Source organism: Theobroma cacao, chromosome 5, assembly GCF_000208745.1.
Source record: "Theobroma cacao cultivar B97-61/B2 chromosome 5, Criollo_cocoa_genome_V2, whole genome shotgun sequence".
Lineage (NCBI taxonomy): Eukaryota > Viridiplantae > Streptophyta > Magnoliopsida > Malvales > Malvaceae > Theobroma > Theobroma cacao.
Genome location: NC_030854.1, coordinates 34,958,659 through 34,975,287, shown reverse-complemented (window position 1 = coordinate 34,975,287; position 16,629 = coordinate 34,958,659). Strand labels below are relative to the sequence as shown.

Genomic DNA, 16,629 nt, shown 5'->3' with positions numbered 1-16,629 from the left:
TACTATTTAAAAGATAAAATTAAATAAAAATAAATAATCATAATAAAATTTAAATTATAAATAAAATATTTTTATATTTAAAAAATTAATAATTAATTTATAAATAAAATATTAATATTTAAATTATATATTATAAATATTACAAATAAAATATAAATTACTAATATTTAAGAATGAAATAAAACAAAAATAAATAATCATGATAACATTTAATATTAATGATTAAAATATAAATAAAATATTAATATTTAAACGATCAAATTTTAATATTTTAAATAAATTATACATTATTAATGTTTAAAAATAAAATAATTTAAAAATAAATAATTATAATAATATTTAAATTATAAATAAAACATTAATATTTTATAATATTAATGATTAGATTATAAATAAAATATTAATATTTAAAAATAAAATAAAATAAAATAATTATTTATATAATAAAGGGTATTTTATCTTTTTATTTTTATTTTTTTCTTATTTCAAAGTTATTATCACTAGTCAAACACTGCAATAAGTCATAATAATTATTTCTCCTCTATTCTATTCATCATACCAAACTATATAATATCTATTCTATTATATTCTCATTTTCATTCTATTTTTACATAATAACTAATTTATTTTATTTTTATCTATTCGACGAATCAAATGTGATTAATGTTTTCATTTTAAAAAACATAAAATTAAGGTTACGAATGAGTGCAATTGTTATCTGTAGACTATAGACTTTCGCTGTGGGCTGCAAGGCCTAACCATCGATTAATTGGGCCAGCTGGAAAATAAAGATGGTTAATTGGTTATGTATGTGAACCAGGGATGTCCATAATTTTCTATCTATAGAGAACTGGTGATAATTCTTCCCCCAAAAAAAAAATACTGGTGATAATTTGCTGTAGGCCTGCAGCCCGTTCTTTGACTGTCCAAGAACACTTTCAAGTTAGCTTCTGTCAATGAAGGCAATATTCAAGTCTTTGCAGTTTTGCTACATCAGGACACAAAGTCTTACTAGTTTTTATTTTGAGTTCTAGCTTAAGTTTGCCTGCCTGTGGAACGCTGCTACAATTCCTGATATTAGATGGTTTTTTATATAGGGAAAGTGAAATTCAAAAGGACTAAAGGCATTAATTAGCTTAAATTGGAATTAGTAGGTGATACAGACCCATCACCGGATACCCTCCTAAGTTTTATGTCATGGGGGGAAAAGAAAACAGAAAAAATTTTGAAAGGGCAAAAACAGAGCGTAGTAAAAGCCAGTAGGGCCGCCAAGATGGTTATCATCCAAGGTCAAGACGGGGCTTGCTAGCTCGGTTAGAAACACATAATCCTAAACATAACCAAGTGAATGTTAATATCCCTCGAATTCGATGGCGCCAATCATTAGGTTTCTATCCGATGGCTTGGCCATAAATTTGACCAAAGCAAATCTCTTGATTCTGCCATTTGGTCTGATGGGATCATCAAACTCATTCGCGAAATTAGAATTTGAAGTTTGAGAGGGTAAAAATGAAAATTTTAATATTTAAAAAGTTGAAATTATAAAATTTTTAAAAAATAAATATAAAATTTTAAAATAAAATATATAAATTTTGGAATTTTTGGAGAGCGGGGGCCCCTACTAGGCCCCCCTCCCTCTGCCTCAGATGTTGGCTTGTGACAAGGTGATAGTGAAATTCGATTGCTGATGCTCCAACAAGGGTAGGTGCTGGTAACAGCAAACAACCCGGCCACTTTATTAAACAATTAAAGCTTTGGAAGTGGAATCTATCTTAAAGTAACCTAAACAATTTATCAGAAAAGACATTTAAAACAGAAGCTAGATGATGGTTCTAAATTATAAAAGACCCCCAACATACTGTTGTCGTGGTCAAGATGGCTTGCTAGGAAAATACGTAACTATATATGTATATATAAGTAAGAGCATCGGCCACCCCTACGCTTATATTGTACCAGACTTTAGCTATATACAAGTAAGCAAACGCCTATGCCACCCCTATGAATATGTTGTACCGTAGCTCAAAAAATACAAGTACTAAGAAACATATAAAGATTACCATAAAAGTAGTACAAATTTTGTATCTTCGAGATCTATCAAGTTAAAAGATAGGTTTCTAACAAAGAGAAACATCGAAGAGAAATTCTTAACAAAAAAAAAGAGAAATTAAGAATTTCACATCGACTATATACCAAAATAATATTAAAAATATAAAAATTTATATTATTTTTAATTTATGAAGTATTTTTTGTGAGATAAAATCATGAAGCTAATTGGTTAAAATAGTCAATAACTCACAAAGGTTAATATGAATTTTAACAATTAGTGTCTTGAATATTAACTATCCTCGCGTGGATATAAATCTCACATCATCAAGATAATACTTAGAAATCATAAATCTTACATCGACTATATATTATAGTGATACTAAAAATATAAAAATTCACAATACATTCAACTTGTGAGGTTCTTTTTATAAAATAAAATCATAAAATTAGTGAATCAAAACAGATAATACTTCACAAAAATTAATATGAACTCTCTTAAACACCCCAAATATATAGTTGGGGAAGTTATTTATGCGCCTCTTTTATGACTCGGAGCACCACCTTCTGGCAAGAGGAGCGTGGGACCTAGATGTGAGTGTCGCGTAAACAATTACGTGAACATAAAAACGCTAAAAAGGTTTTGACTTCGAGTCCATCTAAGAGACTTGGTCCACGTTTTAGAAACTTAGGTGACACGTCACCGTAGCATGACATAGGCCATTGAGTTTCTCAAGGCTCGCCCAAGCTTTGAACTACCACGGCGAACCTGAAGCACCCAACTGAACTCAAGCCCAAGCTGTTTGTTAACTGAGTTGGGCCTTATGTCCTAAGCAAATAAGCAGCAACTAGCAAGCAAATTCCATCCCTTGATGTACTTATTTTTAGATGGTTAGGCCTGTAAACCAAGCCGACCTAGTTGATATTGAACCACAATTACAATTATAGGCCTGTTGCTTGGTTAATCTAGTGATTGATTTGCTATAGTCCATTCTTTGAACCAGCTGCCTTGTACAACGCTCCGATTTTTGCTATTTATTTGCATTAATAATCGAATTCCAGTTCTTTTTACTAATTTAGTCAAGCTAAGTGCAAAAAAGAAAATTGTATCAAGTCAAAATTTAAGGTTGGGTGAACAGTAGGAGCAATAATGTTTTGTCATGGAAAAGAAAAGCAGTAGAAATGGTGACCCAAACGGATGGATTTTTACTATGCAGCAGCAAACACGGTCCTCAGAGAAACAAAGCCAGAACTTTTCAGAGACACTTATCAAGCAGCACATGGTGATTTCTGTGTATACTGCTTGATAAACACAAACTTTTATTCGTCCAATAGTTGAAGTCGATAATTAATCAACCATGAGGTTGTCCTCGGCTTCAAAGATAACCAGCATATGATTAACAAATTGTCGGGTGCATTCATCCTTTTCGAGCTTTAGCAGATTTTCTCTCTTCATTCTCTCAATATCATTCTGAATCTTTCCAACAGCAATTTCCGTCTCTTTTTTTTCATTCTTTAGCAACTCCATCATCAACGTTGTCTCCCCTCTCCTCTCTGCCACTTCAATTTTCATTCTCTTTAGGCGCTTCTTTGCTTTCTGCTAGGGCAGGCAAATGAAAGGTTCAAACACCATAAATAAAGTTTATAGTTTAACATAATGTTCTAACAAGTTGGAGGCTCAGAAATAAAAATTAGTCGTACGATACCTTAAGGCCTGAATTGGGCTGGGCGCTCCTTTTTGCTTGTGCAGTTATTTCTTCTCCTGCTGGCCGCTTTTCTGTGTACACAGTTTTACATAATTGATTAAGGTGAGAAACAAAAAAAATTGCAATCGTGTATGTGTGTGTTTCAATCTTTAGTTTTTTTTTTCATGAAAGATAATAGGTAGATAAATAGAGTTTTGCTTATATTATGAGCAGTAGACCCAATTTTGAAAACGAAATCTCAAACCATGCACGTTGTTACTAATTTATACATATAACTTTTAATTATTGAAAGGTGCAAGTGGATGCATGCTTTGCTTTTGAGCTATTCGAACCAATTTTTGTAAAAACATTAATTCCAACCGAAGTGGGTTTTTACTAGTTTGGTTGAGTATATGTCAATGCTGAATAAAAATAAGTTATGGAAGCATTTAACGTTTAAAATTAAGTAGAAAACCACATAAGTAAACAGAAGATAAAGAGAAATTGGAATTTGAAATAACACACTCAAAACAATTAAATTTGCTGACTAGAACCTATCTAGAATGATTTGAATCAGAAATCATTCGAACCCGAAAGCAAAAGAACTAGAAAACCCTCCCGATTGATTTTAAGCAAAACTGATCTGAAAGACAATGACCTAGAACTGGAACTAAATATAAAAAGGAATATCCCGAAAAACAAAACCTAAATGACTTAATATGTCCACCTCTTTGAGTTCTCAATGTAAGAATAAAACTCACCTGTTTTCATGCCATTGGAGGAAGAATAAGATGGACATTTCTGTTTTTCTCTTCTCGAAAAGGAACCATATGAACTGTAGACAGATTGAAGTTACAAATTAATTATAATCCGATCACTGTATATGAAGAAAATGCACTTGTTCTTAATATTCTTTAGTATACAATTATATATAATTATAATTAATTATATATATACATGGATATAATTTTGACTGAGTGTATCTTTTTCATCTGGGGATGGATAACTCTAATTTCATGATTTTTCTGTCATGTGATATAAAGGTTGACATCAGCTACTTCAACTCAATCGAAGTTAGTAATACCTACTTGAAGAGAGCATAGATATATGATTGTAAACTTGCAATTATAAGGCTTTTTCTCTGTTTAATATTTTCCTTCTCTCATATATAATTATATCATGCCCAGTAGAGAAGAAGGTGTGAATCTTCTATTTTGTTAGCTTCTAGGATATCGACCCAGGCCCATGAGCTCGATTCAATTTGGGTCGAGTTTGCCATGAATTTTTTGGGTTTGAATCAACTCGATTAATATTAATAAATAATATATCTTTAATATTAAAATAAAAAATATGTTTAAATTATTAAAATATTAATATTAACTTAATATTATATTTTCTAAAAATAAAATAACTAAATGCAAATTTTATGAAACTTAAACTTAACATTTAACGGGAGATATTTAATACTGTGACTCGATTCATAAACACCTCTATTAGTATTATAATTTGAATAAGAAAACAAATATACACCAGAGAAAAATATACTACCAATCATAAGTTTCAATTTTTTTTCTATTTCATTTCTTTTTTTTACCTTTTTTAAGAAAATAATTAAATAGCTATCTAGTTGTTATATATATATATATTCAAACATGCATATGTTATGCATAGCTATCTAGCTAAGCTGGAAATCACAGTCAAAAATTTTGATTGTGTTTCATTTGAGAGGTGTGTGGCATATGGAGCTGTGAACTCAAAAGCCACTTTCAACCTCAAAATATACCAAAGGGTGTCTCAAACTTGGAATAACTGTAGTACTCCAACTCAACATGAATCTATTTAGAACTTACCAGAACCCGACATGATAGGAATTGAAAAAATAACACCAACCCACATTTCCAATTAGTTGTATTGGTAGACGACTCCATTTTTGGATTAATCCTTCTTTTAAAGCATATAATTAAATTGAAGATAGGTACGACTCGCATGACATGATCGGTTTGACTTTTTTTTAAAATGTGATTTTATTAACACTAAGTCACCATGTCATTCGAAATCTTTAACTGTTTGTTAAAAACTTCTAGTGGCACAAGACCTCTAACTTGTGCAAAATAAAAAACATATACAATTGCATGGGAAAACTGCTTCACAAATTTGAATATCAATTTCCTTCCCAAACCTAAGCAAAGGAAACAAAAGAAAGCTCTCTACCCTCTACCTAAAAACCTGCTCTGTATAGAGAAACAACATACACTCAAAAATTTGTCAAGCACATCTTCTCTAACCCATAATCCCAAGTTCAACCAAATTGTCATATGTCAAAACAACCCCTTTTCTAACCAAAAAACAAAAACGAAAGAAAACATGCAATGGAGAATCCAATCAAGAACCCAAAACAAATAAAAAATGTTGCTTCAAATGTAATTTTTTTAAAAAAAAAAATCATTATCAGTCGGACTTGAGCTTGAATTGTCTTAAAACGTAATTTTCAAAAAAAAATCAAATTTCAACAAAAACCACATGAAAATAAATAATTGATACAATCAATTTGATTTTGTTTGGTCTCTTGTCTGAATTGGACCTTTTTAATAAGCCTAAAAAATGTTTCTACTAGTTTTTTAATGGCATTTTCTACTAAGTGCCTGTTTGGCTTTTTTTTTATTAGCTTATCTATCTCATAAAAACAGATTTTAAATCAAATAAGATTTTTGAAAAACTTTTAAAAAGTAACTTATTTAGAAAGAATAAATTAAAAAAAAAAAACTTAAAGAAAAACTCCAAATAAGAGTTTTCTCTTCTCTTCTCTCAAAAACATATAAGCTTTTTAAAAAATATCTCTCTCTCAATCAATCTCCCTATTCTCTCTCTTCTTCTGCAAATCATCCTTCTCCAACGCAAAATCACTATTTCCCTCTCCTTTATCTCTCTTTACAAAAACTACTAGAAAAAAAATAGAAGACCTAACAACAGATTTGTAAAATTTAAGATTTTTTTATTTTTACAAAGATTAAAAGAAAAGAAAACTCAAAATTTAAAGCTACAATCAGATACTATTTAAAAGTTTTCTCTCTTCTTCATCAAAATATTTAATATTATTACTATTATACAAGTTTAAGAATTACTTTGTTTCTTTATAAATTTCTTTGATTTAATATTTGAAATCGTATATAAGTATACTTATTCTACTTTGACTTATTAGGTGATTAAAGATTATATGAATATCCGTTATGATAATTTTAATCAAAATTAGAGCATATATAATTTATTTTACTAAATAGTTTATCAAATAATTTTAACTTAATTTTAAAAGCTATTATTTTTCATAAGAGCTTTATAATAACTTGTAAATGAAAAATAACTACACCAAACAGGCTCTAAATTTAACATTCAAATTAATTAATAAATTAAAATGACCCACAGCATTCAAGTTAAATACCAACAATTCAATTAAGTGCAACATAAGAATTTAAATAAGCTACTGATAACCTAAGCAAAAATTAATCGCTACAAAACTCTTACAAGCACAAAATAAATATACTGCTAGTAAAAATATTATTATTTATAGTATATATATATATCAAAATATTATAAACCTTATATAATACTTGTTATTACTAAAATTCAGTTTTCAGTTTGGTCTCTTTTTTAAAAACTTTAAAAACCAAATTGAAATCAAAGCTTTCAATTCTCTAAACCAAACCAAATAATGAGCCACGGAGGAGCTAGGAAAAGAAATCATGGGGTGGAAGTCAAGTAATTTAAGGCTTATGATTTGAGTAAAATCTTTTTGCTCTCATTGTTTTCATTGAAACATCAAGCTGAAGCGAATTAAGCTGGGGATGGGTTTTCTGTATAGGGAGAAATGGTTGCAAGTTGGGATTCGGGTTGTTAGGTCAACTACTAAAGAAGGCGGAGTTGCTGGAATAATTGATCAGATTGAAATGGCTTTGCATTTTTCTCTAACCTTTGCGCTTCTTTACATTCTTGTTCATCTCTAATTACTTCCACCTGACAGCATGCCTGCAGCCTCCTTCTCTTCTGGGGCAAGAAAGCAAAGACGGGCGTCAGTCAGGAACAAAATTAACAATAATCCAAATGAACAACAGCAACGATATAATAATAATAGTAGTAGTAGTAGTCGGGTATGAAAGAGAAATTAAATTATGAACGAATAGGGTTCTTGAAGCACCCTTTGCTTGATCTGCGATGATTGTGTTCTAACAATTGTGAGAGGAGACTGATTTACGTTTACTGCCATTGCTGTGAATTTTTGAGTTTCTTCTTGTACGGAACAGAGCGTTTTATTATAAGAGGTGTGGATAGTTGTATATATAGAGGACGTCACGATTCATAACGGGGTTTTTATTTTATTAAAGTTCTTGTATCATGTAGACAAATAGTAAGATCATTAGCTGAATTTTAAGGACGTGTTTCTATTTTAAAATTAATTGATAATAACTCGAGAGATTTTTATTATATTAAATTAATTATAGTCCCATGTCAATTTAAATTGAGAGTTTTAAGGGTATCTAAATATAACAAGGGTCTCCCCATTTATTATCAATTGGTTTTAAGTTAGATATTAGTCCTAAAACTTCAACATGGTATTAATATAAGTGTTACCCACTCGTTGACCCCTTCGTAGGTTTTTCTTTTATTGATTCATGTCATGTGATAAGTACGTAATCCTTTCATGTAAGGAAAAGTATCAAAGTGATAATGTTTCATTTCTATGAATATAGAGTTATCTTGATGATATAATATATAATAAGGGCATCTACATCTATTATCAATTGATTTTAGATTAAATGTTCATTTTGAAAATTTAAAATGGTATCAAAGTTAAGCGTTGTCCCTATTCGTTGGCCTTAATGTGTGTCTCCCTTCGATTGATTTATTCCTCGTGATAGGTTTGTGATCTTTCTAAGTGAAAGAGAGTAATAAAATAATGATAGTCCCACATCTATTAAATTGGAGTATCTGAATATATAAATAAAACAAGAGTCTCTTCATTTATTGTTAATTGATTTTTGATTGAATGTTTATCTAAATTTAGTAAAAATTTAACATGTTATTAAATTGGAGGTATTTCCACCTATTGCCAATTGATTTTTGGTTAGATGCTTATCTTAAAAATTCGTGATAGGTTATAGTGATCCTTTTATGTAAGGAGAAGTATTAAAAAGGTGATAATCACAAATATTTTGGACATATAAATATAACAAGGGCCTATCCACTTATTACAATTGATTTTAGGTTGGATACTTGTCTTAAAAATTCAAAATGATATCAAAGCAGGCATTATTCTTTGGCTCTTCCATGGATCCCTCCTCTGTTAATTCATGTCATGTGATTGCTCTAGTACGATACTAAATTTTTATTAAATTTTAGATGGACCTCCAACCTAAAACCAATTTGCAATAGATCATGGACCATTGTTATATTTATACGTCCAATACACCTCCCAATATAACTAATATGGGATTATAACCACTTTAAAACTTCCCTTCATGTGTAAAGACCATAAACCTATCACGTGGCATGAATTTACAAAAGAGAAACTCACAGATGGGTCAACAAATAAGGGAACACATGCTCTAATTTCTTGTTAAATTTTTAGGACAAACGTCTAACTTAAAATTAATTTGTAATAAGTAAAGTAGGCATGTTATATTTGTATGATAAGGTACCCCAATTTAAGAGATGTGAGACTATCACCATTTTAATGCTCTCGTATTATTGAAGAGGTGAGAATTGAGAAAAGAAATCTTACATCTGTTAAATTAAGCTTATACATATAATTATAACAAGGGCCCCCATTCCTTGTCCCTTCCATAGATTCTCTTTTCATTGATTTATGTCAAATGATAAGTACGTGGTCTCTACACATGAGGAGAAACATTGGAGTGGTGACAAAAAAAATTCAATCAATTAAATTTAAATAATTTTAAGAACTTAAATATAACAAAAGTCTTTCCACTTATTATTAATTTATTTTAGATTAGATGTTTATCGTAAAGTTCACATGGTCATTGATCATCAATCTTTTCAAAATATAATAATAAGTTGATAAAATAAAATCTAATGAGAAAATTGTGAGAAATGGTCAATCTCATAAAACCATTTCAAAAATAACCCCTAACTATTATTTTTATCCAATTTTTGTTATGACTTGACAAAAATTCCCTTGAAGCCGTTTCAAACAAATTAAACCATTTATCAAAACTTCCCTTCTTAATTTCTTTCTCTCGTCATCCAGTTCTCTCTAATTTTATAGATTTCTCTCTCTCGTATTCATCGGTTATGCTCTCAATTTTCTTTCTCCCGCTATCCAGCTCTAGCTAATTTTACTACCATTGCCATCTCTCTCTGTTTATTTTTCATCATATCGTCGTCAATCTACAGATCAAAGAATAAAAATGACATCAATGTATATTCTTAAGTTTATTGGTTTACATTCACAGAACTCTAAAGTTGATGGGTTGAAGTTGCAAGTGAAATCTTTAAATTAGAACACTGTTCAGAGTTATTACATGTTATGCATATATGTAGCAACTCTATTGCACTTGACGTGTAACAAATCTATTACATATGATATGGTTTAAATATAGCATGTAACTTTATCTCTATCTATGTATTTCACTAGGACATAAACACTTAGAGTTAAATATCTTAAATATGATGTTTAACTTGGTTTCTATATTTGTATTTCACTATGACACAAACTCTTAGATTTAAATACTTTAAATATGACGTGTAACAATTTTTTTTTTCAACATGACATGTAATAATTATTCTTGAATATGACATGTAACACAAATATTTTTTAAATATGGCGTTTAACTTGGTTTCTATATTTGCATTTTATTAGAATATAAACTCTTGGAGTTAAACACTTTAAACATGGCATATTACAATTTTTTTTTCAACATGATGTGTAACTTAGTCTCTATCTTTGTATTGCATAAGGACACAAACTCTTAGAGTTAAACACTTTAAACACAGAATATAACAACTTTTTTTTCAACATGACACGTAACAACATATTTTTATCAACATGGCGTGTAACTTGGTCTCTATATTTGTATTTCATTAAAACATAAACTCTTAAAGTTAAACAACTAGTATGTAACAACTTTTTTTTAACATGACATGTAACAACATTGTTTTGAACATAGCGTGTAATTTGATTTCTATTTTTGTATTTCACTAAAACATGAACTTTTAGAGTTAAACACCTTAAATATGAAGTGTAATAATTTTTTTTTCAACATGGTATATAAAAATATTTTTTTAATATGATTTGTAACTTAATTTCTATCTTTGTATTTCACTCAAATATAAACGTTTAGAGTTAAATACCTTAAACTGACGTATAACAACATTTTTTTCAACACGTGCCTTTGATATGAGGAAACTTCATTAAAGATAATTTTATCTAAAAATCTTTTATCTTAATTAAAAATTATTTTTAAAAATACCTTATTTTTTAGGACAAAAAAAAATCACCCCAAATCTAATTTTTATATTTAAATTCTAATACAAAAGCCCAGATAAAGTCGATTTTATGAGTTGGTGTCCAGACCTAAGCATGATTTTTGCTTAATTAGTTAAAAATTCATTCAATTGAATTTTGTGACCCTCAGCAATTTGGTTCACCAGTGAGAAATGAATTGCAATGTTAAAAAAAAATAAAAGAATTGACTAAAAGAAGGGGTGGGTAGCTCGTATAGAATAAGCAAGCAAATTTGAAGAAGAAACAATAATTCAATTAAAAACTGGGGGAATAAGAACAAAGGAGTGGGTAGTTGGCTCCTGTGGACTAAGCCAGCAAATTTGAAGATGAAACAATAATTCATTAAAAATTGGGGGAATAAGAACAAAGGAATGGGTAGGTACGTACTAGGGTAAAAGATAATATTTCATTTATTAAAAAAGGAAATGAACTATGTGAAGGAAAATCATATTTGCTGTTTTTGTCTCTTAAGTTTTTAACTAAATTTCCTAGTTGGAATTTCATTCATAGGGGAGAAAATTGTTAAAATAAATAAATAATTATTATTTAAGACTCGACGTGACTCGGGCTGTCCTTGTACAACTCTAAGAAAAAACTTGGACTAGCTCCGGTAGCCCACACTGTCAATGCAACAGATGGGGTTTACAATATAGAGCCGAAAAACACACGTCCAGCTTGTTGAGGTAAGCAAATTACCTGATTGGCTAGACTGAATTGGTCATGCACGAATTTAGCCTTATCTAATCTGATGCAATCCGTGACGCACACAAACCCAATATTTTTCCCTTCCAATTACCCTTCAATTCTATTTCTCCCCCAACAAATTTTTTGATCTTATCTTTTGAGGCAGTCTCATCAAATCCAGATGGATATGACCAGTCAATTGACGTTGGCATGATCAACGAGACCGCTGCCTCTAACGATTCATCGCACGACAGTTTAACGAGTCTGCCGAGAATCGTTCCACTGCTCGCGACGATTGGCAAATCATAAAAAGGATTCTCAAATTGGAAGACACAGGATTTCTAATCTTTACACATTTTTTTATATTACAATTTGAAAACATTTAGATCTTAATGAAGCATCATATGAAAGTGATTGCTTACCAGAAACCATGCTTTCCCTATTAATATTTTTATTATTTTTCTTTCTTGTGCTGCAGGGTAATGCATTAAACTAAACCAAATTGTAAGTAACAATCATTAATAATTTTATACTATAAGGCAAATACCTGCATAAGTCCACAGAACTCTTGAGTGTTCCGCACGATATTGGCATCGAGATAACCATATCTACAAAAAATAAAAGACGCCAAGACAATCATGTAAAATGTTGATGGATATTCAGTACTTATACCATAGAATCAACCTCGTTAGGGTTGCCTTGTACAAACTCAAATTGGCATTAGCACATCCCTAATCGCTAGTAGAATTACATTCCTGAAAATATTTATGTCAAGAGAACGCAATTCAAATTCATTTATAAAATATTTTAATTTTATTTTATCAGATCAAATTAATAATATTGAATACCCATTTATAATCTATTACCACTGTTTTCTATTGTTGTTAGAGTTAAGTTCACAAAAATATTCATCTTGAGAGAAAATGATCCTAATTTTTTTATAAGATATTTTAATTTTACTTAATTGAGTTAAGTAAAAACCAAATAGCATGTTTCATCGAATAGTGTCCAATACTTATTTATAAAGGTACTATCTATCATCATCTTTAATCATCATTAGATGATTAAAGAAAATATTCATGTAAGCTAAAGATGATCTGAACTCATTTCTAGAGTATTTTAATCCTAATTAATTTGATCAAATATTATTTGACACTCATTGCAAGGTACTATCACCATCCCCAATCACCCTAAGGGTGCTAGACACACGAATAGATCAAGTCGGAATAACTGCACAACAAGGATGCATTTCCCATGACCTTTTTTTTTTTTGAATGTGTGTGCTGCAGAAAAATGCAGCCATTAACCTGTTAATGGCGGATGTGTTGGAGTTGCTTTTTCCTAGAATTGAAGATTGTTAATTTTCTTTAGGGCTTTTGCCCCGTTGCTGATCGAAAAAAAGGAAATAAACAAAAGAAAGGCTTTAAAACCTACCTAACAAAACCTAAACCACTATCAAACAAGATATTCAAATCAAAAGGTAGAGGGTCATAAAGTCAGAAAAGAGTACCTATTTGCTTTCTTTAGCATGTCAGTTTCGCACATTGTGGGCTTTGAGTATGCACCGTGTCGCATGTCAGCCTGGGAGAGGTTTGAGTCCACCTTATCAGTTCACTTCTTCCCCGCCTGGCTTGAAGAAACTGTTAGCCTATAATCTGCTGTAATCTTCTAGTGGCTAAAATCAAATTGTCATTTTCAAATATATATATATATATATATATAAATGTCTGTATGCATGCTTAATGTAAAGTTCATTTTGAATCCAAATCCTCTGTCCCATCTCTTGTCCCTTATTATGTTTCACTTCTCATAAATTATCAATTGTCTATTTTTTAACTACTGATTAATACATGTTTAATTTTAATTTTTTCCCTTCTTTCTCTCTCATATTTTTCTCCCCTTTCTCTATCTTCCATATCCCAATCTTAGAGCATGTTTGACCTGTTTTTTTTTTTTTTTACTTAAAAGCTATTATAAAGCTTTTATAAAAAATAATAACTTTTAAAATTCAGTTAAAGTTGTTTGGTAAATTTATTTTTTATAAACTTTTTTTATAAATAAGCTATTTAGTAAAAGAACTTATATAAATTTTAATTTTGATTAAAATTACTATAAAGAGTATTTAATAAATTAGGAAAAGAATTGAATCAAACAAAAAAAGATGAGTGTGAAAAAAGATAATTTTTCTTATAATATTATGAATTGCTTAAAGATAAAAGAAGAATATAAAAATAATATTTGTTGTTATTTTTCAAAGATTGGCTTAAAATTTGTGACATTTAGAGTTGAACAAAATTGATGTTACGAACAATAATTGACTTTTTGACGAATTATTTCAGTTATAATCAACAAATATTATATACACCAGAAAGAAGTTAAGAACAAATAAACATCACATAATTATCATATTTAACAATAAATTGAGAAATATTAAACAATAAAAAGAGTTTTCAAAGCAAAAAAAAGAACGATAGAAAATAAAATGAAAAATAAAATAAAAAGAAAAAGAAGAAATAGTACTTAAACGTAGTTTTGAATTTTAGATTTTTTTTTAAATTTTTGTAAGAACAAAAAAAAAACTGAAAGGATGATGATTTACAGAGGGGGAGAGAAGAAGGAGATCGATGAGGAGGGAGGTAAGAAGTATTTTTTGAGAAAGGATTTTTTTGAAAAAAAAAAAACTCTCCTAAAAACCTAATGTATTTTTTTTAAAGAATAAGAGAATAGAAAGCTTTTATTTGAAACCTTTTTTTAAGTTCTTTATTTAAAAAATTTTACTCTTTAAAAAAAATTTTAAAAGTTTCTTACAAAATACTATTTAATTCAATTTTTACTTTTAAAAAATAAATAAGCTAAAAATAATCTAGATCAAATAGGTACTAAACCGATCTCCGGTGATGAAACTCCCGCTTCGGCAGCCTCCTCTACCCACTCCTTGCTGTGATCCTCACCCCGATCGTCCTAATCACCCGATAGGACAACTACCAACTCCTTTTTCTTGAAAGCCAACTACCCTGTAATTGTGGACGTTCACTCCAAGAAATTTTATAACTCACAATAGGCATATCTTAAACAATGCAACTTTGCCTATTTTTAAATTCTGTAAGAAGCTAAAGCAGACACTGAAATAACATATGAAATATTTGTCTAGAAAAGGTTGATTCTAACAGCTTTGACCAGAGGCCAACTATCTTGGTCACCGATGACGATGGAATTACGCACCAGACTTGAAAGCCGTGATTCATCTGCTTTCCCTGCTGGAACAACAACATATGGAGAAGACTACAACAAGAAGTAAAAGAAGAAAGAAGTTTACTTTACCATCTGCCAGTAGAGAAAGAAGAAAAAAATCAGAAATAAATATAGAAATGTGGAAATTTATGAAAGATGAGTCATAAAATGGGGACAGAGGATTTGAATTGGTTAAAAATTCCTTTTTAATTTTTTACCAAGGCGCCATCGAACTCATTAGATAAATGCTTGAGAAAATCAAGCAAACGTAAGTCTTGCATATAGATGCCTTCAGGCATCTCTAAGAGACCGCCCCAACAAAGCTATACCGTACAAAGAAGTCTTTAACCTCCAATATGTTATGTACTAATTCCAGCAGAGATACAAAATGCTGATGAAGTCTTTAACCTCCAACAATGGCAGAAGACTTGTTACAGCAGAGTACCGGCCTCATGTAACATCATTCACTACCAGAATATCATTGTTTCTCAGCAGAAGAACATAATGAATTATCCTGCTATTTACCATCCCTGCAAAATTGAGGTCAACCAGAAGAATATAAACACGCCTCTTACAAAACAATTATAAGTAGTTGAAAGATTGTAGCCCAGGAGCACGTTAAACTAATCCCATACACCGAAGCACGTTCCCTGATATGGATATCCACGTATTCATCTTTTTCATTTTTTTTTAATTCATTTGAAAGGAAACACTTTAAACTGTTTATCTAAGCTTCAAAATGGAAAAAGATCATAACATGAGGGTAAGGATGGGCAGGGTTTGGTCGGAAAATTTTGTACTAGTGAAGAACATATAATTATGATCATGAAAGGTTATATTTCTGCTTTCAACCGATCAAAATTATAATGTATTATATAGATGGCTTCGCCTCAATTTTGACCAAGCATATGTACCAGATCTCGGGTAGAGACAATCCCCATATAAAAATTGAATGCCGTCACTCCAACCAGGGTTGCCGCTGTAGCTGCCGGCAACCCCGAAACTTAATTGCCAGGATAGAAAGGCCTTATCCAGAGCGGCATAGCTTAAAATACCCACCTGTAGACACCAATCTTCAACCAATTAACACCACAGCTTCAACGCTTTTTTTTTTTTTTTGAAAAGTAGCTTTTATTGATCACCTCTTCGACATGCCACTTCAAATCTTAAGCTTGACTGCAAAAGACTCTCATGGCATAAGCGATGGTGAGAGGAGTGAAGTCTGTACAATTACGCAGAGAAGGCGGCAACCATGTCTAATTGGTGGCTTCACTAAGTAAGGCCTAAAAACCACAGCTTCAACGCTTAATTTTCATAAGATAACTTTTTCTCCCTTGTTTGCTGTGTAAACAAGATTGACACCAAAAAATCAAAGGGAAATCTCACAATCTAGCAAGAATTTCAGGGACAGAGAAAGAGAGAGGGGTAGAGGATCATACCGAGCTACTCTTAATTTATAAATTTGAGAAG

At 30.3% G+C, this 16,629-nt stretch overlaps 1 protein-coding gene across 4 annotated transcripts; it reads right to left on the bottom strand.

Annotated features, from left to right (window-relative positions):
* LOC18599915 lies at positions 3,096 to 16,570 on the bottom strand. 4 transcript variants are annotated; one of them, XM_018120832.1, is made up of 8 exons: positions 16,074 to 16,570; positions 14,814 to 15,689; positions 13,439 to 13,554; positions 12,476 to 12,536; positions 7,693 to 7,766; positions 4,490 to 4,563; positions 3,750 to 3,820; positions 3,096 to 3,640 (listed from the first exon to the last, which is right to left on the bottom strand). In XM_018120832.1, exons 3-8 carry the CDS (start codon positions 13,501 to 13,503, stop codon positions 3,392 to 3,394), a joined length of 594 nt encoding a protein of 197 aa, XP_017976321.1. In that variant the 5' UTR covers positions 13,504 to 13,554; positions 14,814 to 15,689; positions 16,074 to 16,570; the 3' UTR covers positions 3,096 to 3,391. The 4 variants fall into 4 exon arrangements, with proteins under 4 accessions (XP_017976321.1, XP_017976319.1, XP_017976320.1 ...); XM_018120830.1 differs by having other exon boundaries at positions 14,814 to 16,570; XM_018120831.1 differs by lacking the exons at positions 14,814 to 15,689; positions 16,074 to 16,570 and having other exon boundaries at positions 13,439 to 13,628.